This window comes from Larimichthys crocea, chromosome VII (genome assembly GCF_000972845.2).
Source record: "Larimichthys crocea isolate SSNF chromosome VII, L_crocea_2.0, whole genome shotgun sequence".
Classification (NCBI taxonomy): domain Eukaryota; kingdom Metazoa; phylum Chordata; class Actinopteri; family Sciaenidae; genus Larimichthys; species Larimichthys crocea.
Genome location: NC_040017.1, coordinates 23,247,762 through 23,269,997, shown reverse-complemented (window position 1 = coordinate 23,269,997; position 22,236 = coordinate 23,247,762). Strand labels below are relative to the sequence as shown.

Sequence of the window (22,236 nt, the reverse complement as noted above, 5' to 3'; positions counted from 1 at the left end):
TACCTACTGACAACTTTCCTCTCAGTAATAGGTAGTTACATAGAAACGACATTAACATGGCTTCACGTCCACTCAGTCTCGCAGAGGAGGAGAGAGACGACATGCTGGAGTCCCATTCTTCACCACCACCGTCGCCCTTCTTCTCCGCCATCCTCGCAGCTTTCCAGCCAGCTGTATGTGACGATGCAGAGGAGGCTTGGCGAAGTCACATCAACCAGCTTGTGTCTGACTCGGATGGATCCTGTGCGGTCTACACGTTTCATGTGTTTTCTGCACTATTTCAGGTATTGCAGCACGGCCTCGTAGCCAGCATACAGTTAAAATAGTGTGCCTTGTTGTACTGAATAATTAAACTGAAAGGGTAACAGGATTAGTTTTCTGGCTGATTAACCTTTAGAGAAAGAAGCTTCCTTTCAGACTAGGTCTGCTTAATTACAAATAGAAGACACTCTGTGGATGTGTTCAGGTTGAAAATCTTCCAAGATTCATTAACCAGATGTTGTTCACTTCATTGACCAGAGCTGACAGGGGAGAATTTCAGAAAAAAAACAGAAATCCTAAGAACCTTAAACGATGTAGGAGTGACTTTGACAGTGTCACAGCCAGACTTTTTTGTTTCCTTGCAGAGTATTCAGACCAAATTCTGTTCCTTGACCTGTGACGCTGTGAGTTACCTCGGTGATGGCCTCAGAGGTTTAGGATCAAAGCTTCTGAGGTCTTCTCAGATGCTGACGTCGTGCTCAGAGTGCCCAACACTATTTATTGATGCAGACACAGTGAGTAACCTGACATTTTCGAATAGGGCTGTGACGATAACAACATGACCACAAGACCCCTGTGATTTCCGTCATTGCCATAAATTTTGTGGGGTCAGTGTTATTCCATTGCAGTGTGTTTGACATCTGTCACACACACATTATTTTTGAAGACCCAACTAATCTGACTTTTTCTACCTGGTTGCCAAGTCACAAACGCAGCCTCTGGTCTACAGACTCAATCCAAGGCACCATGGGATTGACAGTAGTAACTGTTTTCAACGTGGAAATAATAAGAAATTATCACTTAAGACTTGCAGTTTTAGGCTTAGAATTGTGGATGTATTGAACAAAAATTGGATGTAAGAAAAAGTTTATATCGTCACAGTCCTAGTTTCTGAACAGTGTGACGTGTAGTTGACCAAATTCAACAATAAAACTCTTGTTTTTACAGATAATGTCTTATGGGCTCCTGGAAAAAATGAAATTCAGTGTGTTGGAACTTCAAGAGTATCTTGATACTTACAACAACAGAAAGGAGGCAGCACTCACGGTAAGATTAGATATTCTGCTTTCCAGTCTGGATGTCACCTGTATGTTGATACAGATTTATTTACATTGTTGTTGTGTTGTCTCTGTCACCTACAGTGGTTGAGCAACTGTAAGGCCACCTTTCCCAGGAGCCCTGGGGGCACTGTGATTACATGTCAACCAGCAGAGCATGAGGAAAAGGTAAAACTTCACTCTCTGACATGCTGTCATATCAGATAACACTAATGTAAAATACCGGTTTGGTATTTTCTGCGATGTAGCTAGTGTGCAAACTGTAGAGACTGTATAATTTTAAGGAAAATAGAAGTTCAAGATGAATAAAAATGACTAAAAATTCCACTTCAACTGACCTTTCATACTGTACTTTCTGCATTACGATTACTGTGTGGTACTGTAGCTCTGTGAGTGTTACCTCTAATTTTCTCCCACTACGTTAAATGTCGAGTTTCTGACAACCTTGAGTTGCTGCACGTCATATTGATTATCTCATTCCAACGGGCATTGTGATTCTTTTCAGCTCTGCTGGGCATGGGAGCAAGTTGTCTTAAGTTGCTTTTGATCTAAAAAAAAAAAATAATGCTCACTTCATAATTGAGGAAAGGAAACAGCAAAATGAAAGGTTTTGCTGTTAAACCTTTATACTGATATAGCAAACAGATTCCCAACAGTGGGTGCATTTGTGCTAATTAACAAGCAAAATGATGCTTGGCTTGTTTCACTTGGCTTTTTAATTAAAGAGGCCCTGTGGAGTTTTCGTGTTATTCATCAAAACACTTTGTGCATCATTAAGAGCTAACAAATTTCCTTTTTCATAGTATTTTAATCCAGTATTGTTTATATCTGTGTTGCCAAGCTTGCAGTCTTCTTCCTGTTTATATTGACATATTGCAACATCTTGGTAAATTACTGCCACCTGTTGATCAGAGGAAAAATGTAACACATTTCTGCACACATACGTGTATGTGCATGTGTGTCCTCGTGCACATGCACAAGATCAACGTGACAGTGGCCCACTCATTGAAAAACAGCCCCCTAGGGGGTCAGAAACTCCACAGGGAACTTTTAATTTATAGCGACTACCAGCCCTCCTTTCAGTTCTAATTCACATATACATTAATCCTCACTTTTCTTACTCTCTGCATGCCGATAAAATGACCTGTGCTAATATTTTTACCCTCTCTTAAATGATAATAATGAGGAATTGCATGCCCTCCTTTTGATTCTCTGTTTTCCTTACTTCTTTTCTGTCCTGTAACATGCTTGCTTTGTAGCAAATGGAATCTATGGCTGTAAGTTGGAAAGACTTGTTCCTCTTTGTTGTTGAAAATGGCCTTTTTCTGCTTATTATTATCCAATTTCAGCGCCTGTCTCGTGCTGTTTTCGCTATGTCTTGCGTATAACTGCTGCCGGTTTGATCTATTTACAAGTAGTGCTACAGTAGTTAGTTTATTATCCACCAAATGGAGAACTGATAAAATGTAAAGTAATACCTAAGGAAGAGAACCTACCCCAATAATAAAGACCTTTTGCTAACAACCACTTGTCTCCTAATTTCAGCAACTGGAGCTCTGTCAAAGACTCTACAAACTCCACTTTCAGCTGCTGCTGCTTTTTCAGTCCTACTGTAAGCTGATTGAACAGGTCCATGCAATAAGCTCTATTCCCGAGGTAGGTACATCATGCCCTCCTTTTGTGGAACCATGACAATGGTAGATCTACCACCTAATCCATGTCCCTGTTTAATAATATTAATTCCTCTCAACCTTTAGCTGACAAATATGTCCAGAGAGATAACTGAGTTGAAAAGCAACCTGAGGGTAGCAGCATCCGCAGTGACCAATGATGAGATTGCTGCCTGTGAGAGCGCCTGCTCTGAGCACACATTCAGCTCCTCTGAGGCTGCTGTTCAGGCCATCCTGGAGTGTCTGAAGAACAATGAGTTTTCGACAGCCATCCGCTACATTCGTGAGTGCAGGTGAGAAAAGAAAAAAGGCTTGTTTTTCTGTACATGTGTATGCTGTCAAAAATGCCATGAGTCAGACACATAACATTTTCTTTTTTCTTTTTTTTTTTTGCAGAACAGTGTGGCCTAATGACATCTTTGGCAGCCCCTCTGAGGATGAGGTCCAGACTTTACTCAACATCTACTTCAGACATCAAACCTTGGGTCAGATAGGAACTTTTGCTCTAGTGGGCTTAAAACAGGACCTGACAGAAATCTCTATCAAGTTGATGGAACTTAACGGGGAGATTCGGGACATGATCCGGCGAGCCCAAGGCTACAGAGCCATCACAGCTTTCCTCCCAGACTCCAGGGTTTCAGGCTCAACTCTTTGATGCCGATTCAGCAGCGTGTGACATCTGCACAGCGCCCTGTCCCATGCCTAGTCTCTGGTCCTGTCTGGGATTGCTGCTATCATCTCAGTGGTTACCAAGCACTCTGCTCTCTCCTGGAAATACCCAAAACCTCTTTCCTCTTTTTTGCTCAGAGATCATCTGAATGTCATGAAGTCAGATATTCAGATGTGCAGCAATACTGTTGTTGTTTTTTAGAAAGATGAGAGACTTTGCAGCTGCAAAGAAACGTAGGCTTTTATTGCACTAATAATAGAAATTGTCACAAAGCGACCACTTGCTACTGAGGTCAACAACTTTAACTTTTAACAAATGACATACCAAAGCTAAGTGATTCTCTTTCAGTTATGTTGTTTTAATTGTCAAGGGAAAATGTGCAATCCTTCACAGAAGGGGAAGACTTTTACTGTATCCTGAAAGAATGTATTTGAATATCATAGGATTGGGGGAAAAAAATGAATATTGTGAATACAGGAAAAGGGAGGCCTCATCACTTGGTGAAAGTAATGGGTCTTTTTGTGTGTTTGTGTGTGGGTGTGTTGTGTGTGGGTGCTTGAGTGTTTGAGATATAAACTTGACGACCATCACAGATGGAATAATGGATACTGATTTATATAAATTGTTCACATTTAACTACATCGACATGCTGCAAAACTACTGTAATGTCTCCCAAACCTACACTACATGCTGCTGTGTGGGTTATCTGTTACTTAAAACATCTTACTGTACCTTTTAACTGTGCAGCTTTTAGCAGTTAGTTAAGTTATTTATATTATTTGCAAGAGAAAAACGTGCTTTTATCAGACTAGATTTATAGAAAACAAATATTTTGTTTCATCTGTTAAACCTGCCAAGCTTGCAAATCCTATGTACTATAAAGTGTAATAGTAATGTTTATGAACAAATATAGAAACTATTTTAACTGAATAATTGTACATAGTGCAATGGGGGATTTGCTCAGACTCATAAGATTGTATTTTTATGAACTTACAATTTGAGTTGCATGTAGAGTGAAAGAGATAGCTACATATTTGTAAAGCTTCCACAATAACTGTTGGTGTAGCCTCTCGCCTTGTAAATACTACTGCCTTTGCAATGTACTGTACTTTGGTGTTCTGTACACTTATGTAACAAGAAAAATAAAACTTACATTTGTTAACTGTGGTTTCACTTTTGATTTGTGATATTATTATTATGATTTGCATATCATGGTGGATGACAACGTCAAAATCACTTTTATTCGCCAGGTATGTGTGCACATACAGTTTTAGGCATACAAAGACAGGAAGCTTGACAAAGTAAACATACATAAACATTGAAGTACTATATATACACACATAGATATACAGTATACAAGACGCAGAGTGCATAGGATGCTGAAATAAATAAGTTTCCTGCAAGGGGATGTGACAGCATATACAGTATAAACTGCATGCATTGATTTGAGTTATAATAATTCTAATAATCTAATCATTTTAGATAGATAGATAGATAGATAGATAGATAGATAGATAGATAGATTTCCTGAAGGAAATCCAAGCATCCAGTAGCAGCATGCAAACATACATTAAACATACTTTAGGATTAACCTATAACACAGTAACCATACCTTAAAAATAACCTGAGATAGATCTAAATTTAAATATGTACAGAGAAATGAAACATCTGTAGCAAAATTAAACATTTGCATAGGGTTTAAATATGCACAGAGGAACTGAAAATGTGCAGAGGAGTTAAACATTTGCATAGAAAATAAATATATAAGAAGTTAACCCGTGCTAAACATCTATGCAAATAGAGTGACCGTAGAAATAAAATAGTTTTATGCTATATTTATTGTGGAAAAAATGCGAGCACAATCACCAGCTATCGTTTACAGTTTCATCCTATAATATACATGTAATAAGTACCCCATATGTACATGTAAACAACTGAACATAATGTAGAAATGATATTAAATTTAAACCGGACTCTTATTTTGAAGTCGTTAAACTAGCTTCCGGTGGTTGGCGCGCGAGGTTTGTTTTCGCAGCAGGCTCGAACTAGCTAGTTTAACACGCAAGAGCTCTTTCGCTCTTATTTTGTCGTCTGTCGTCGACATTTAGTTTAGCAGTTTAATCGCGACAGCACGCTCGCGCACCGTCATGGTGAGTTTAAGTTACTTTAAAAAGCTAAATCTGCTTTTACTGGTTTCTTTTTTGTGAATGAGCAGCAGTGACTGTGAGTTAACCTGGATGTTTGTAGTCTGGCACGGCTGTGAATCAAAGGTCGGTTGGCCTTTCTCTCTTCAAGTCGTGATAAGCAGGTTTAATGTCACGATATGTCTCACGTTAACGTGAGCTAACGTTGTTAGTTGTTATGTACCGCATCATTAATCTGAAAGCTAACGAGTTTAAACCAACTTCTGCTTTTTTTAAATCGGAGTCCTGGTGAAAATGTCTTTTCAGGTGCACTATACGACACACTTCAGGCAGTATGCAGGCAACCGCGATGGATTTACCCTCTAAAACCATGTACGACACATTCAAAGGTGACATCTGGAAAGGTAAGGTGCAGTATTGTTGTAATGTGCGTGGGGGAAACATTGGAGGATCATAAGTTGAATTATTATATATTATTATGTAGGTAAAATAAATAAACAAGACTTTTAATTTCACTAAAATTGATCTTTTATTATTAGTTGCTTGGCATTGTCAATGATTGGTTAAAAACTGTGGAGCTTCTAAAGTCAGACATGCCAGAAAAAGTTTGATTTCCCTGCTAAATCCATCTGCACGATTTAAAAAAACAGATATTGTTGCTGATCTAAAATTATAAGCCGTTTAACATTCTAATTCAGAGCTGGGACCCTTGGACCCCGACTGGTTCGAGGCACTGACGGCTCAAGCGTTCGCCAATGATGGAAACGTCTCTGATCAAGAGGACCTGTGTGCCAACCAACAGGGACATTTTAAAACGCCATTTGACAAAACTGCTGTAGACAGTCAGCTGTTTTCAACCCCCAAAGTTTTCAGACAAAATAGAATTGTTTCCCCTGAAACTGAGGATGAGAAGTCGTTCACTGCTGAACAAGGTAACGTTTCATTTGAGTTCAACTGTTTTTGTATTTACGCAGTAATATAAGTTAAAGATTTATCGCACATTACATAAACTCATGCCCAACAGGAACATGGATGTCTCCATAGGACATTTTGATTTCATTGTTGTAAATTGTCTTGCATCTAAAAAATATGTTGTAAGTATGTATGTGTAAATGTTTCTTTGTGCTACTAGAAAAAGAAACATTGCCATGGATGACAACACAAAGTCCATGTTTGTTTCAGATGTCAAAACAGGGGTGAGTGCAGCAACTCTTGAGATATTAAAACATTTTATTTTAGGAAGGTTTCATAGGTCTTCCATTATTGGAGAGCTATAGGCATTCAAATACTGATTTTAAATACAACTCTTGATGGTAAAGATCGTGCCATGAGAGAAGACCATATCTTTATTTTTAACATAATTTTTACTTGTACTGTAACTGCTGTCTGTCTTGTTCTTTTTAGGGTTGGAGGTGTGAAATATGGAGGTATCCACCCTCAGAGTCAGGACAGTTTTGGTGAGCTGCAAATGTATCCATAATTCATTAGTTTGACAAAAAGATTTTATCATCACTGGTTAATAATTTGTTTTTTTTGTCATCTGTACAGATCTGCTTAATACCCCAGATAAATCCTCAGTAAGTTCACTTAAGTGTAACCGTGATGTTATTTTCCAGTATTTGAATGTAGAGCAATTGTTAACATTAAAGTTTCTCCTCTTTATGTTATTTTAAATGAAACAGGTCAGCTATGCCAAGAATATATCTGAAAGTCTTGGTGCGCAGAATAATCCTGATATTTCATGGACCAGTTCTTTCAATACTCCACCAGCAATACCGTCCACCCTGATCTTATGTAAGAAAACAACAAAGATATTTGTTTTTTAAAACATTGAAATGCGTATATGTGGTTTGTTAAATAATTAATATTAATCTTAATTTCATAGCTAAACATGATGAGAGCCCCTGTCCAGTGAGTCTGCCTGAGGACAAAAATGTTGTTGTGAGTACTCTGTCTGGCTTAATGCTAAAATATGATGGTCTTTTTTGCTTATAGGTCATTTAGAGGCATTGATATAAATTTGAGACTGTTTCATTGCCAGCTCAAAACTCATACACATTTCTTTCTGGTATACGGAGGAAACATGTCATGATAAACTTAACATGAAACTCTTTTTGTTTTATCTTTCTCAGCTTGTACGGAAGCTTTTCCCTTCTCTTTCAAATTCATCCAGACTGGTATCACCCAAAAACAGTGACTTGCCTTCCGGTCACCAAGGTACTTTGTTTTTTATTTTACAATTTGTTAATATTCAATATGTTGTCATAGCTCCGAATGTAGATTTAGGTGCAAAATGCAAAATTACGCTGATTGCTGATCTTTGATCAACAGGTGTTGTTTCCCCTGAGCCTGGTCAGAATCCAGAGTCCCACAACTGCCCCCAGACTTCACTGAATCAGAGCGACGGTGTTTGGAAACAGATGCTACCAGATGCTATTGAGGATGGAGAAATGCGCAGTACCATAGCAAGTGTTCTTGATGGAGCTGAAGATGTTCTCTCGATATTTTTCACCAACAGTAGTTCAGCACTGAGGAGAGTGAAAACTGAGAGAATCAGAAGAAAGCAAATCAGTCAAACAAAACAACATGGCTGCATCTCTACAGACATCTCAACCACAAACAATAGTGCGTCCAGTGAACAGAGACCAGCTGATCAGGATCCTGGCAGGCTTCCCTCACCCCCACCTGTGAAGACTGGAGATATTGGAATCACTCAGTGGTCTCCATTGAGTTTATCTGAAATCCCACCTTGTACTGTGGCTACTTCTTGCCCTGATGATGGTGCTGCTACACAAGTGGAAAACAATGTTTCAACAGAACAACTGCGGAGTGACTTTGAGTCTGGCCAACTAGTCAGACCACCAACAAAAATCACAGACTCTGGATTTACAAAAAAAAAGAGAAAATTTGTTTATACTGTTCAGAGTTCAAAACTGCAAGTTCAAAGAGAAGATAGGCCATCTCAAAGGATGGACTCATCACCAGGGATCCCAGATTCTGGTAACACATTTCTCATATATTTTTCATTTAAAGTGGGGGGGGAAAGACTATAACATCTTTTGTATTTCTACAATGACTGAATTGTCCTGTATCATCATGCTTTATTTCAGGGCAAAAAGTGAATGCGAAGCAGTTGGTGAAGGCCCCAGATGAAACAGACTGTATCAGGAAGAATGAGATGAGCGAACAGGGGAATCTTGTTGAAGAAAGTCTACCTCACTCTGTACAAGCAAAAGCCCAGGATCTTGACATATCGCAGCTTTCTAAAGATTTTGCACAAGACTTCAGTCAAATGACTGAACCCGGTAACCTGAGTAAAGTAGCAGTTCAAAATGTTTTCTCTCCATCAGCTTGTCTGTCAGCCATGAAACAAACTAATCAGAGAGAGAGGCAAGCAAAGCTTCATCATGACTGTGATGGCATCAAGAACAGAGGATCTGTTTTTACCTCTCACCAAAATAACTCCACCTGTGAGGGCGCAGTAAGTGACAGTGGATTCCAGTCTGGTGTTGGAGATATCAGTCATGTGACTGCGTCATCATTTGTCCCTCCCAGCTCTGAGAACAATGGTCAACATTCGGGCTTTAAAACAGACATCTACAGAACTACTCCTTTTCCATCTACAAATAAAGAAAGCGGAAAAGCACATTTGGATGATATTTTACAAGAAGCTGGAACTGATGCCAAGCTGTGCAGTACAATCAAAGAAAGCCGGACACTGGGCCCCAGTGAGATGTGCATGGAGAGCACTTCAACACAACTACACAGCAGTGCAAAAGGAACAGTTGATACTGTTAATTGCACTCCATTTAATGGTCAGGCTCATGGCAGTCTGCCAGAAAAAACAACAGTTTCTCTTCCTTCCACCCATGCTTCAGGATTCAAAACTTCTTCAAATAAGGGTATACAAATTTCCTCAGCTAACCTGGAGAGAGCCAAGCGTCTCTTTGAAGAGACTGAAGGGGAACAAACTTTAAGTAATCAACCCATCAAATGTGTCCGTAGTGTGAGTCATGGATCACTGAAAAATACAACCTCTAACTCACTCCAGCCTCGTTCTTCAAGTGTAACATTTGTGGATAACAGTTGTCAGCTAACAGCCTCACAAAAAGCTGATGTGACTGAGCTGTGCACTCTCTTGGAAGAAGCAGATAGCCAGTTTGAGTTTACACAGTTCAGAACTGCAAAGCCAAGACAACATTGTCCGGATAATGCCACCTCTCCCCCAAAAATTGACAAAGAACTTGACCCTGATTTTCTTACAGGTATAGATTTTGATGACAGTTTCAATTCAGATGCTGAAAAGCAACCGACGTGTGACCAAATGACCTCAGTTTCAGATGATAAAACAAAGAATAAAACATCTGTTACGAGTAAATCCACAGGTTTTTCATTGCCATGTGCAATTAAAAAAGAGGATTTCTCTACTGAAGATGTGTCTTCCTCTGTAAAGCACATCTCTGAAGGCAGTAGCGGTATTGTGTCATCAGGATCCAAAAGCCTTGACAGATCTGGGCACACTGAAGCAAGCAAGCTCGATAACAAAAATACTTTGATGCTTGGTGTTGGATTTAAGACTGCAGGAGGAAATGTTTTGAGAGTTTCAAAAACGTGTCTGAATAAAGCTAGAGCTTTGTTTGCAGATTTAGAGGAGAATCCTGTGACATGTGAGAAACCCCAGGAAAAACAAAGTAGCAAAACTGATACTAAAACATGGCATAAGCGCAGTGCTGATAATAGCAATGGCAATAGCAGTACCTTGGTACGTCATAAAGAGGATAGACGACCAGCTGTGCAGCACACAGAGGTTGTGCAACATAATGTGGAGATTCACAATTTTGTGTTGAAGAATACACCAGCTTCAACCAAGGCAGCTTCTCCCCATGGAACCCCGTCTTCAACAGCAAAGGCACCTTCATCTCTCCCATGCACAGCGACATCAAAAAACATTGGCTCCATTTCCATCAATGAATTGAGCAATGCTGGTGGATTCTGTACAGCCAGTGGGGAGAAAGTAATTGTCTCAGCTGATGCAATGAAAAAAGCAGAGTGTCTTTTGAATGACATTCACACACTCGAGGGCGCAAACAAAGAACTGAAACAAAAAGGAGGTGCTTTAAAAACAGGACATATCATCAATCAAATTCAGGTTTCAACACCCAAAAGTGGTGGATTTCAGACAGCCAGTGGCAAAGGAGTTACCATTTCATCTGAAGCTCTCAAGAAAGCAAAATCATTGTTGAGTGAATGTGATGAAGTCGAGGATAAAATCTGTGCAAAACCAACACATTCCAAGACACCAGTTCCTGGTCCTCCACCCAGGAATAGTGGATTTCTTGCAGCCAGTGGTAAGCCAGTGGCATTTTCATCTGAGGCCCTCCGAAAGGCCAAAGCTCTTTTCAGTGACATCAGTTTGAATGCAGAGATCCCAGCCATTTCAGACACAAGGAATAGTGACAAGAAACAAGACAACGTCAACGATATAGAAAAAATACATTGTGGTTTCTCAACTGCAAGGGGAGCAAAAGTTCACGTTTCACAGAAAAATCTGTTGAAAGCAGAAAACCTTTTAAAAGAATTTGATGATGGTTCTATTTCAGCAAAAGCAACACAAGAAGCAGATGCTTTCTTCAAGGACTGTGACAATCAGGGCCGTAAAGATGGAATGTCCATAAATCATTGTAAAAGTATAGCACCGGTCAGTGGAAACGGTAGCGAGAAGAAAAGCCTTCCAAAATTTAAACAAGATCACAAAGTGACAAACGTTTCTGAAGAATCTGGAAGTGGACACACCAAATTGGAAAAAATGTCCATGGAACGAATTGTAAACTATGAAAAGATGCTTGATGGTGATAATATGAAGATTCACAAAGTGGTTTTAAATAATACACCAGACCCTGATTGCTCTTCTGGCAATAAGTTGAGCAGCAGTGGTGGATTCTGTACAGCCAGCGGGAAAAAGGTGTCAGTGTCAGATGAAGCTATGACAAAAGCAAAGAGTCTTCTGAATGAAAATGCTACATTGGAGGACAAACAACTGAAACAAAAAGACACTTTACTACCACAAAACGCTGGCTTTCAGGCAGCGAGTGGCAAAGGAGTTGCTATTTCATCTGCAGCCTTAAAGAAAGCAAAAACTCTGTTGAGTGAATGTGAAGGAGTTGAGGATCAGATTGCTGCAAAACCAACACATTCAAAGATGCCAGTTCCTGTTCCACCACCCAGGAATCATGGATTTCTTGCAGCCAGTGGTAAATCAGTGGCATTTTCAACTGAGGCCCTCCAAAAGGCAAAAGCGCTTTTTAGTGACATGGACTTCAGTGCAGATGTCCCAGCTGTTTCACACAAAACAAAGATTGAACACAAAGATGCTCAAAATGAAACAGAAAAAATACATTGTGGTTTCTCAACTGCAATGGGAGCAAAAGTTCACGTTTCACAGAAAAATCTGTTGAAAGCAAAAAACCTTTTAAAAGAATTTGATGATGGTTCTATTTCAGCAAAAGCAACACAAGAAGCAGATGCTTCCTTCAAGGACTGTGACAATCAGGACAGTAAAGATGGAATGTCCATAAATCATTGGAAAAGTATAGCACCGGTCAGTGATAACGGTAGCGAGAAGAAAAGCCTTCCAAAATTTAAACAAGATCACAAAGTGACAAACGTTTCCGAAGAATCTGGAAGTGGACACACCAAGTTGGAAAAAATGTCCATGGAACAAATTGTAAACTATGAAAAGATGCTTGATAGTGATAATATGAAGATTCACAAAGTGGTTTTAAATAATACACCAGACCCTGATTGCTCTTCTGGCAATAAGTTAAGCAGCAGTGGTGGATTCTGTACAGCCAGTGGGAAAAAGGTGTCAGTGTCAGATGAAGCCATGACAAAAGCAAAGAGTCTTCTGAATGAAAATGCTACATTGGAGGACAAACAACTGAAACAAAAAGACACTTTACTACCACAAAACGCTGGCTTTCAGAAAGCGAGTGGCAAAGGAGTTGCTATTTCATCTGCAGCCTTAAAGAAAGCAAAAACTCTGTTGAGTGAATGTGAAGGAGTTGAAGATCAGATTGCTGCAAAACCAACAGATTCAAAGATGCCAGTTCCTGGTCCACCACCCAGGAATCATGGATTTCTTGCAGCCAGTGGTAAATCAGTGGCATTTTCAACTGAGGCCCTCCAGAAGGCAAAAGCGCTCTTCAGTGACATGGATTTCAGTGCAAATGTCCCAGCTGTTTCACACAAAACAAAGAGTGAACACAAAGATGCTCAAAATGATACAGATAAAATACATTGTGGTTTCTCAACTGCAGGGGGAGCAAAAGTCCATGTGTCACAGAAAAATTTGTTGAAAGCAAAGAACCTTTTCAATGACCTTACTGGTGTGGAGTGTCATGATTCAAACTCAACAAGCCCAGCAGACACCCATAAATTAGATATTTTAAAAGTAAAAGATGTGAAAAGAGCTTCAAATTCTAATCTCACCACAGCAAGTGAAAGAGACATCCCTGCTAATGAAAGTGCCCCTCAGGTGGTGACATCTTTGCAAGAGACTGACCATGAAAATGACACTCTTCAAAGTTCAAGTGTGCATGATTGCATTTTTATGAAAGACAAGGCACCTACAGATGCATTTAAGATTGAAGAAGGAAGAATTACCTCATCAGGGGTTGGCAGCCTCCATGACAACCCTAGAGAGGAAATGTCAACTGTGTTGAACTACAAAATAAATCAAACAAGCAGCAGTGGCGGATCTAAGGTCAACAGAACAGAAGAGTCTTCAGTTCTATGCTTTGAATCATTTAACCTAAGTGGCTGCACTGAAACTCAGCAGAGGTTACTTGCCCAGGAAGCTTTGGACTGCACTAAAGCTTTGTTAGAGGATGAAAATCTGGCTGGCCAAAGACTCTCAATGACTTTAGAAAATGTGCCACAGCAGGATAACTCAAAATCCATGTCTGTAAAGGACCAAAGGGGAAGAGGGAAAAGACATGTCGAGGACCCAGATATCACCGGTAAGTATCTGTGTTATTACACTCAATTTATGTAGTATAATATGTTTCTGTTAATGCTGCACAGAATAAAGCTTGATGTTTTCAGATCTTATTAAATCTAAATTATTTGACCGATAGATTTATCTCATCATGCAATTTAGGCCAAATGATTGACTATTTTTGGATATTGTGTTACATATGTATGTTTCCATGTTGAAAATAAACAATTATTTTCAGTAGTTAAAATAGTTAAGTAGTTAAAATTACTAACCTTAAGCTGATTATTAACCATAAACGGTTGTCTTATTGTTTTGAAATATTTTAGGTCAGCCTCCCCTGAAGCGACGATTATTGGAAGAATTTGACAGGACTGTGGAGGGTCCAAGAGGTTCAACACTCCATCCAGAAAAAAGCATTCCCGATGGTAAATTACAGTGACAAATTATCTAAAGAATACATATTGTGTTATAAATTAAATAACCATTGATCTGTATTTTTATATAATTAAGGTGTAATGAAAGATAGGAGGGTTTTCAAGTACGGCGTCTCTCTTCATGCAAACATCACAAGGCCACATAGGTAAGTTGTGAATTGTTGGCCATGTTTTCAAGCAGCTGACACAGGGCATCATCTTCATGTTATATGTTTTATGTCTTGTAGGAATGGAAACAGCTATGTGGAAACTAGAATTCAAAAGACACCATCACAACACTCAATCACAGGGGACAGCAGATCAGCATATTCCAAGATGCCCATGTTTGTTCCTCCATTCCTCAAGAATACAGAGAGTCGCAAGAATACAGTGATCAAAGACAGCATAAGAACACCTTCAGCCTTTGTTCCTCCATTCAAAAAACAAAGAACTATTGTCAAAGAGAGCTCCTCTACTCCACAGGAGGAGGAAAAACTCCAGCACACTGTAACGCCCTTTAACAGCAACACTTACGTACCACCCGCTAAAACAACACAAAGCACTTCAGATGTAACTGGTACTAAAAGCAAAGAGGACATTCAGATGGTGGCCTTGGTTGACACTACAAATGATAATCTTGTGAATAATGAAAAGATTCCTGTTGGCTGTGGATCAGAGGGCTCTTCTGCCGAGGCATTATGTGTGGAGGACACATTATTCAGAAGTCAAGGTGCAGTAACCATTTTAGATAAAGTAAATATGATACGCTGTAAACTCTGCACAACACGCATAAATAATCGTGTGTCCACGTCTACAGACATGTTTCAGGATGTTCATAACATTGAGCTGGCACGAGATATGCAACACATGAGGATCAGGAAAAAGAAGCGGCAGACCATTCGGCCTTTGCCTGGAAGTTTGTATCTGACCAAATCGTCAGGAGTGCAGAGGATACCGTTAAAAGCTGCGGTGAATGGAAAGCCTCCTGCAAGATTCTCCCAAAAACAGGCAAGAACAGAACAGTTTTGTTGTATTTGGTTAAATACAGGCTTACAGTCATGTAAACATATTTCTGACGTGTTCATGTTTTTGTCTTTCAGCTGTATAGCCTTGGAGTTCATCAGCATGTGTGTGAGGTCACCAGTGAGACTGCAGAATCTTTTCGCTTCACTTTAAGGCACTTTGTCAAACAGGAAGCATTTATAGATGGAGGTGGTGTTCAGCTTGCTGATGGAGGATGGCTGATCCCCAGCAATGATGGGACTGCAGGGAAAGAAGAGTTTTATAGGTATTGTTACATTTTAGTTGAAGTTAAATCAGGATTTGTAAATTTGAACCTATTATAATGTTCTATGCTGTCCACAGAGCATTATGTGACACCCCGGGTGTGGATCCTAAACTGATCAGTGAGGAGTGGGTGTACAATCACTACAGATGGATTGTGTGGAAACAGGCCTCCATGGAAAGATCATTTCCAGAAACAATGGGCAGCCTCTGTCTCACCCCAGAACAGGTTCTGCTACAGCTTAAATATAGGTACGTAGGATTGTAGTTCCTGTAATAGAAGTTAATTTCATTGTGTGCTTAGCAAGACTCCCACACATCTTGTTGCAAAATGTGCGTAGGCAAATCCTTAACCCAACATTTACACATCGTCTACTGCTTTTTTGTGTAACATTTAAAGGCTTGATGTATTTGAGGTAATGTAATTGATTTGAATGCTTGTTCTCTAAATTTATTTTATGTGTATCAGATATGATGTAGAGGTGGACCACAGCCGCAGGCCAGCTCTGAGAAAGATCATGGAAAAGGACGACACAGCGGCCAAAACACTGGTCCTCTGTGTTTGCGGGGTCGTCTCCAGGGGTCACTCCCCAAAAAGACACAGTTGCAGTGACGTCAAGACTCCAGGTGCTGATGCCAAGGTTGAAAACCCATCTGCGGTTGTCTGGCTGACAGATGGATGGTATGCTATTAAGGCCCAGCTGGATGAACCTTTGACTGCCATGCTTCACAAAGGTCGACTGGCTGTCGGTGGGAAGTTGATAATCCATGGAGCTCAGCTGGTGGGATCACAAGATGCTTGCTCCCCTCTGGAGGCACCTGATTCTCTCATGTTAAAGGTACACGGAGGCCGCAAGTTATTCTGTCTCTCCACAAGGCAACCAAATTACAAGGCGACATATTAATTGTTCATGTGTTTAGATTTGTGCCAATAGCAGCAGACCTACACGATGGCATGCCAGACTGGGATTTCACAAGGATCCACGGCCATTCCTGCTTCCGATTTCCTCTTTGTACAGCAACGGAGGACCAGTAGGATGTGTGGACATTATCATACTGAGACGCTACCCCATTCAGGTGAGATTAGTCTTACATACATTATGATATATTTGAATAGTTTCTGCAAGAGGTTTATATGTTTGTATGTTTGTCACATGTTCCAGTGGATGGAGAGGAAACCAGATGGAGGTGTTGTGTTCCGTTCTGTTCGTGCAGAAGAGAAGGAAGCAAGACGATATAACAACCACAAACAAAAAGCGATGGAGGTCCTGTTTGCCAAGATTCAAGCTGAATTTGAAAAGGAGGATAAAGGTAGAAATCATGTTTGTAGTATGCTACATACAGACTGATATGGAATCTATTCTGATAAATTGTCATCTTCAGGTAATAACAAACCTCAACGCAGAAGGCGGACAATAAGTCGTCAGGATATTGCAAGTCTCCAAGATGGAGAGGAGCTCTATGAAGCAGTGGGGGATGACGCAGCATATCTTGAGGTGAAATTTTCTTTACAGATTGTTGACTTCATTTCTTTCAAGAATAGAGTTTTCATTGCACATCCATTTTACTTACATGCACAAGGCTAATTTGAGTGAACAGCAGCTGGAGGCTCTACACACTTACAGACGTTCTCAGATGGATAAGAAGCAGGCTGAGCTGCAGGATCGGTACAGACGAGCTTTAGAAAATGCGGAGGACCAAGAAGGTAGCTGTCCCAAGAGAGACGTTACGCCTGTGTGGAGGGTTTGCATTGCTGATTCCATGGATCAACCCGGCAGCGGTATGTCTTTATTCTTCTTATGGTCACTTTATTATATGCGATGTGTATTCAAGTACTGATTTTAAATGATGTTCTTGTTTTAGTTTACCAGTTGAACCTTTGGCGACCTCCTTCAGATCTTCAGTCTTTACTTAAGGAAGGCTGTCGATACAAAGTCTACAACCTCACCACCTCAGATGGAAAGAAACATGGTGGTAGCACAACTGTTCAGTTGACTGGCACAAAGAAAACACAGTTTCAAGACCTGCAGGTTGGGAGTTTGTAGGTATTGTATTTATATATTAGGATAGATGAAAGAAATTATTTATAACACTTGTGATTTGTTTTATTATTCAGGCTTCTCAGGACTGGTTATCAACACATTTTCAACCGAGGGTGTCTACCCATTTTGTTGATCTTCAAAACACAGAATTCCAGTCGCTGTGTGGAGAGGTTGATCTCACAGGATATGTCATCAGTATCATAGATGGACAGGGTGGGTGATTTATTTATTTTTTTCTTAGCTGTTTTTCGACAAGAACTATATTGTTCACTAAATGACTGCTTGTCCTCTGGAACACAGGTTTCTCGCCTGCATTTTATTTGGCTGATGGGAAACTGAACTTTGTTAAAGTGCGCTGTTTCAGCAGCTTTGCTCAGTCAGGTTTGGAGGATCTGGTAAAACCACGTGTCCTGTTGGCTCTGAGCAACCTGCAGCTGAGAGGTCAGTCAGCATCTCCCACTCCCGTTGTGTACGCTGGAGATCTGACCGTCTTCTCAACAAATCCCAAGGAAGTTCATCTACAGGAATCTCTCAGCCAACTCAGAAACCTGGTCCAGGTACAGTGATGAAATCTTGAACCTGAAAAGCTGTTTACAAGACTATACAAAGACGAGATAAAACTATAATTCATCATGTTTTCAGGGTCAGGAGAACTTCTTTCTAACTGCTGAGGAGAAGCTTTCACATTTAGTCAAATCTGATGGCCTGAGCTCCATCTCCTCTCCAGCTCTGCAAGCACGAACCCCAGCAACAGATAAAAAAGACACAAAGAGTGTGAGTTCATGTACTTTCTGTGCCATAACCACATCATATATGATAAAAAACTAAAAATATGTTCTTTCTATGCAGGTGACGTCTCAGCAGCCTGTCAGAGGCTTTGGATGCTTCACACCTGTCACCAGGAACCCTCCTGCAACAAACTGTTCAACAGAGAAAGACCCTATCCGTCTGAAGAGGAGAAGAGCTTTGGACTATCTGTCTCGTATCCCATCTCCACCACCTCTCTCCAATCTGGGCTCAGTGGCTTCTCCGTGTGTAAATAAGACTTTCAACCCCCCTCGGAGGTCTGGGACACCTAGCACTTTAAAAACTGTACAGATGCCAGCCTGCAAACCCGTCAATTCACCGTTGGAGGATGAATGGGTGAATGATGAGGAACTGGCTATGATCGATACTCAGGCATTGCTTGCTGATGATTAAGTCTAAGACTGTAACGAGTGAAGGTAAAGGCTAAAGGCTGAACACATTAAAGAGATTCTTCACTTCACTCTAACGTTCTGTCTGTTTGTACAGGTTGCATCCCAGGATGGGATGTGTTGAGGAGGAACTAATGGGAAGTCTACTACACCTGTAAAATGTAAAAAAAATAAGACAGAAGGTGTGAAGAATGGTGATGGATCCTTAATGTAGATTTAAGAAAAAAGATATGAGGAGAGCACTCCAATTTTACCTTTTTTAATATTGTCACAATAGGCATAAGACAATATTAAAAGGTCAAACACTATAGTAAATTCTCTACTGTAAAAACTGTAAATTCTAAAATATACATGTACTACTATATAACATATACTGACTAGGATAAGTTTTAAAACAGACTCAAAATGTTGGCTACTTTGGAAACAAACGGTGATCTCTTTTTAGTTGTAAAGTTGCTTAATAATAAAGTGACACAAAATGTTTAACCAAATATATGAAATAGTTGTTTATTTGAAATACAATCACAGTATATGGGCTATAATAACTTATATTTACATTATTCACCTTTTATTTCACCTTATTAATCTATTTAGACGCTGGGTTATTATAGCGTATATCAAATCAAATTTTATTTGTATAGCCCAAAGTCACAAAGTACATTTGCCTCAGAGGGCTCCTTAGGTTCGAGTGAGGAAAAACTTGCCCACAGTATATGTGTTTATGATTGATAAAAAAAGTTCGTGCATAATAAAATTATTTATTTTGTAAATAGTTTTTGCCAAAAGTAGCATATTATTGCATATTAATGCTTGCCGTTTACTCAATATATATATTTTCTCACGAATTATTTTAGTCAAAATTGTCAATTATTAATTGACCCCCTGCAGTCCCTCTGCGGACCCCCTGGGGGTCCCGGACCCCCCGTTGAAGACCCCTGGTATGGACAGTATTGCGCTGCAAGCAGCAGGTGGCGCTGACGGTCCTCCAACCATTAACAAGGAAGCGAAGAAGAAAAAACGACCCGACTTCCGTAAACATAAGGCACCTGCTGTCTGGAAAACGTGTTTGGTGTTTTTGTCAAAGTTTGCATCACTCATGTGTCCTGACTGCACATGGTAAGCATCATAAACAGCTACACTCACTCTCTGTTGTTATATTGACGCGTTAAGTTATTTAACGTCACATATTTACGTGTTTACTGTGTAGCTCGTGTTGCTGACATCAGCTAACGCGTGGTTTTAGTTTTAACTTGAGTTTGTGAACACAAACAATCCTAAAACTCGCTGCAGCTGATAGATTATTTATATTTGTGTATGTTGTACAGTGCATTAACTCTGTTTTGACTTGCAGATGTCTCACCCTGAATGTGTGGGTGTGTGTGAGAAAGCAGAAGATGGTAGAGATGACTCTCCTGACAAATGCACTACATCAGTGAGTAATGGGTGCAGCAGTCCGGACAGGCAGCGTGTGTTAAAGGAGGTCGGACTCACCAGCACCACCTTCATCGGTCCAGCGTTTCCTCCTCCACAAACAACCACGGTCAAGTCTGACCTCGAAGACACGCTGAGCGAGTTTTACAAAGAGCTGGAGAAGATCGATACACCAGACGGTGCTGATGATACAAAACAAGATGCCATACCTCCAGAAACATCTACCAGCGAAGAGCCTCGGGGTGCGAGCGAGGAGAGAACAGAAACAGACCATTATCAGAGAAGCAGTGGGCACAAGCAGCAGTCGTGGCCTCACTGGTATCAAAATGAGCCATACTACCACAGAAGGCCGAGGCCGGACGTGGATCCAAGCTCTGGCAGAGCTGCTTCTCCCCAACATCAGTGGCATTATCCTCAAACACTGAACAGACCGCCACCGCGTCATTCGCCGCCCCCAACTGCATTCCAGGGTCCACGTAACCCGCCGTCACACGCGAATCACAGCTGGCGTGGTTCGGGCATGACAAACCAGCATCGAGAGGAGTCGCATCTTCCAACGTTTTATAGATTCCCACCTCCGAGCGTATGCAGCCACCCGTCTCAGGGCTTTAATGAAGGTTCTCCGAAGAACTTTGACAGGGATGAGCGAGGTGGTAGCTTCGATGCATACTCAGATCACGTAAATGTTGCGTGGTCTAGAGACGGAGAGAGAGCGAGAGAGGAATGGTGTCAGCTGGGGGAAGATTATGACAGGCGCCAGAGATACGATTCACAAAGTAAAACCTGGGAGCATTACTACCAGTCCGCTGATAACAATAATGCATACCATTCGTCACTGGTGCTGATCTTGATGAGGGGATTACCCGGATCTGGGAAATCAACCCTGGCCAGGTACGTCTTTGTGTATCTCAGGTCTCATATCGTCGGTTTAAAAGGGTCTAAAACTCCATTTACAATCCTGAACGTATCATTTTCATTGTGCTTTTGTGTCCCATCTACCACACAGGGAGCTGCTCTCCACTGGTCCCAGTGGGCTGATACTGAGCACAGATGACTTCTTTGCACACAGAGATGGCTACCGCTACGAAGCAGGACTTCTCCATGCCGCGCATGAATGGAACCAGAGGCGAGGTGAAATGCTCACACAGCTTAAATAGTTTGTAAATAGTATTTCCACTTAATAAAAAAAACCCTTTGTCTCGTGTTATGCCATGAAAGTATTTCTGTGACACTTGTCTGTTGTCTTTTTAATTCAATCTTTTTTGTGTGTTCAACCCTCTCTCAGCTAAAGACGCTATGGACGATGGACGATCTCCCATCATTATTGATAATACAAACATCCAAGCTTGGGAAATGAAGCCATATGTCCAGATGGTGGGTTTCAGATTTTCCAGTTTGACTGTTAGTTTCCAAACCACCTTCATAGATCCTAATTACATTTTCCGACTTGTTACACAGGCTGTGGACAGAGGATACAAAGTGGACTTTTGTGAACCCGACACCACCTGGAAGTTTGATCCTCGTGAGCTGGAGAAGTATGATTTCTTAAATTATCATATTACACTGACAGAACAGCGCATACATTGGAAAGAATATAGAAATGTGCGTCATCACACTGCTCTGTTATCCCTCCAGGAGGAACAAGCACGGCGTTCACCAGGAGAAGATTGCGCAGATGATGGATCGTTTCTCATTACCTATATCCATAGACATCGTCATGAGTTCACAAGAGCCGCTTCACGTGAACCAGAGACCTCGACCAGAGCAGCCACGAAGGATGATGAGACGCCGAGATTTCTATTAGCTTTTTTACAAAGAACTTTAACCAAATAATTTGCATTGAAGAACAACACTTTTGTAATGTTGTGAATGTTATCAGCCGCTGTTTTCCACCTGACTTTTAATTATTTTGTATACTGTAAATTTATATAATGAGAGCTTAAATGTATTTTTTCTGAAGAAGTTTTCAAGAAGAAATGATTGCAACATTTTTGCTAGGAAATAAAACCTGCATTATTTTTGCATTTGGTATTACATTCCTGAATCTATCGTTTCTGTCTTAATCCATTGC

General features: G+C 40.5%; 2 protein-coding genes across 4 annotated transcripts in view; both read left to right on the top strand.

Annotated features, from left to right (window-relative positions):
- Positions 1-4,821, top strand: part of frya (furry homolog a (Drosophila)) — a 45,426-nt gene extending 40,605 nt beyond the window's left edge. For 2 of the 3 annotated variants that reach the window (XM_019259378.2, XM_019259379.2), the window contains exons 56-63: positions 77-284; positions 627-776; positions 1,210-1,308; positions 1,404-1,487; positions 2,579-2,596; positions 2,865-2,975; positions 3,077-3,282; positions 3,386-4,821. In XM_019259378.2, coding sequence (XP_019114923.2) covers positions 77-284; positions 627-776; positions 1,210-1,308; positions 1,404-1,487; positions 2,579-2,596; positions 2,865-2,975; positions 3,077-3,282; positions 3,386-3,644 — 1,135 coding nt within the window. In that variant the 3' untranslated portion in view covers positions 3,645-4,821. The remainder of the gene's footprint in view (positions 1-76; positions 285-626; positions 777-1,209; positions 1,309-1,403; positions 1,488-2,578; positions 2,597-2,864; positions 2,976-3,076; positions 3,283-3,385) is intronic. The other variant, XM_010736354.3, reaches the window with a different exon arrangement.
- Positions 4,822-5,683: 862 nt separating this feature from the next.
- brca2 (BRCA2 DNA repair associated) lies at positions 5,684-22,201 on the top strand. Its single transcript, XM_027280377.1, has 33 exons — positions 5,684-5,809; positions 6,110-6,207; positions 6,502-6,735; positions 6,936-6,999; positions 7,208-7,260; positions 7,352-7,380; positions 7,486-7,597; positions 7,689-7,744; positions 7,936-8,020; positions 8,135-8,803; positions 8,914-13,821; positions 14,126-14,224; positions 14,310-14,379; positions 14,461-14,942; positions 15,030-15,220; positions 15,313-15,500; positions 15,578-15,748; positions 15,966-16,335; positions 16,418-16,573; positions 16,660-16,807; positions 16,880-16,992; positions 17,078-17,276; positions 17,360-17,526; positions 17,613-17,751; positions 17,839-18,095; positions 18,181-18,312; positions 18,388-18,737; positions 19,623-19,776; positions 20,086-21,056; positions 21,172-21,296; positions 21,451-21,539; positions 21,624-21,700; positions 21,801-22,201. Exons 2-33 carry the CDS (start codon positions 6,138-6,140, stop codon positions 21,967-21,969), a joined length of 11,097 nt encoding a protein of 3,698 aa, XP_027136178.1. The 5' UTR covers positions 5,684-5,809; positions 6,110-6,137; the 3' UTR covers positions 21,970-22,201.
- The last annotated feature ends 35 nt before the right edge of the window (positions 22,202-22,236 follow it).

Coding starts and splice junctions, on each gene's coding strand:
- brca2 (XM_027280377.1), top strand. CDS start 6,138: ATGCAGGCAACCGCGATGGATTTACCCTCTAAAACCATGTACGACACA. Junction 18,096..18,180: donor AACTCAGAAACCTGGTCCAG/GTACAGTGATGA, acceptor TCATGTTTTCAG/GGTCAGGAGAACTTCTTTCT. Junction 21,540..21,623: donor TGAAGCCATATGTCCAGATG/GTGGGTTTCAGA, acceptor CTTGTTACACAG/GCTGTGGACAGAGGATACAA.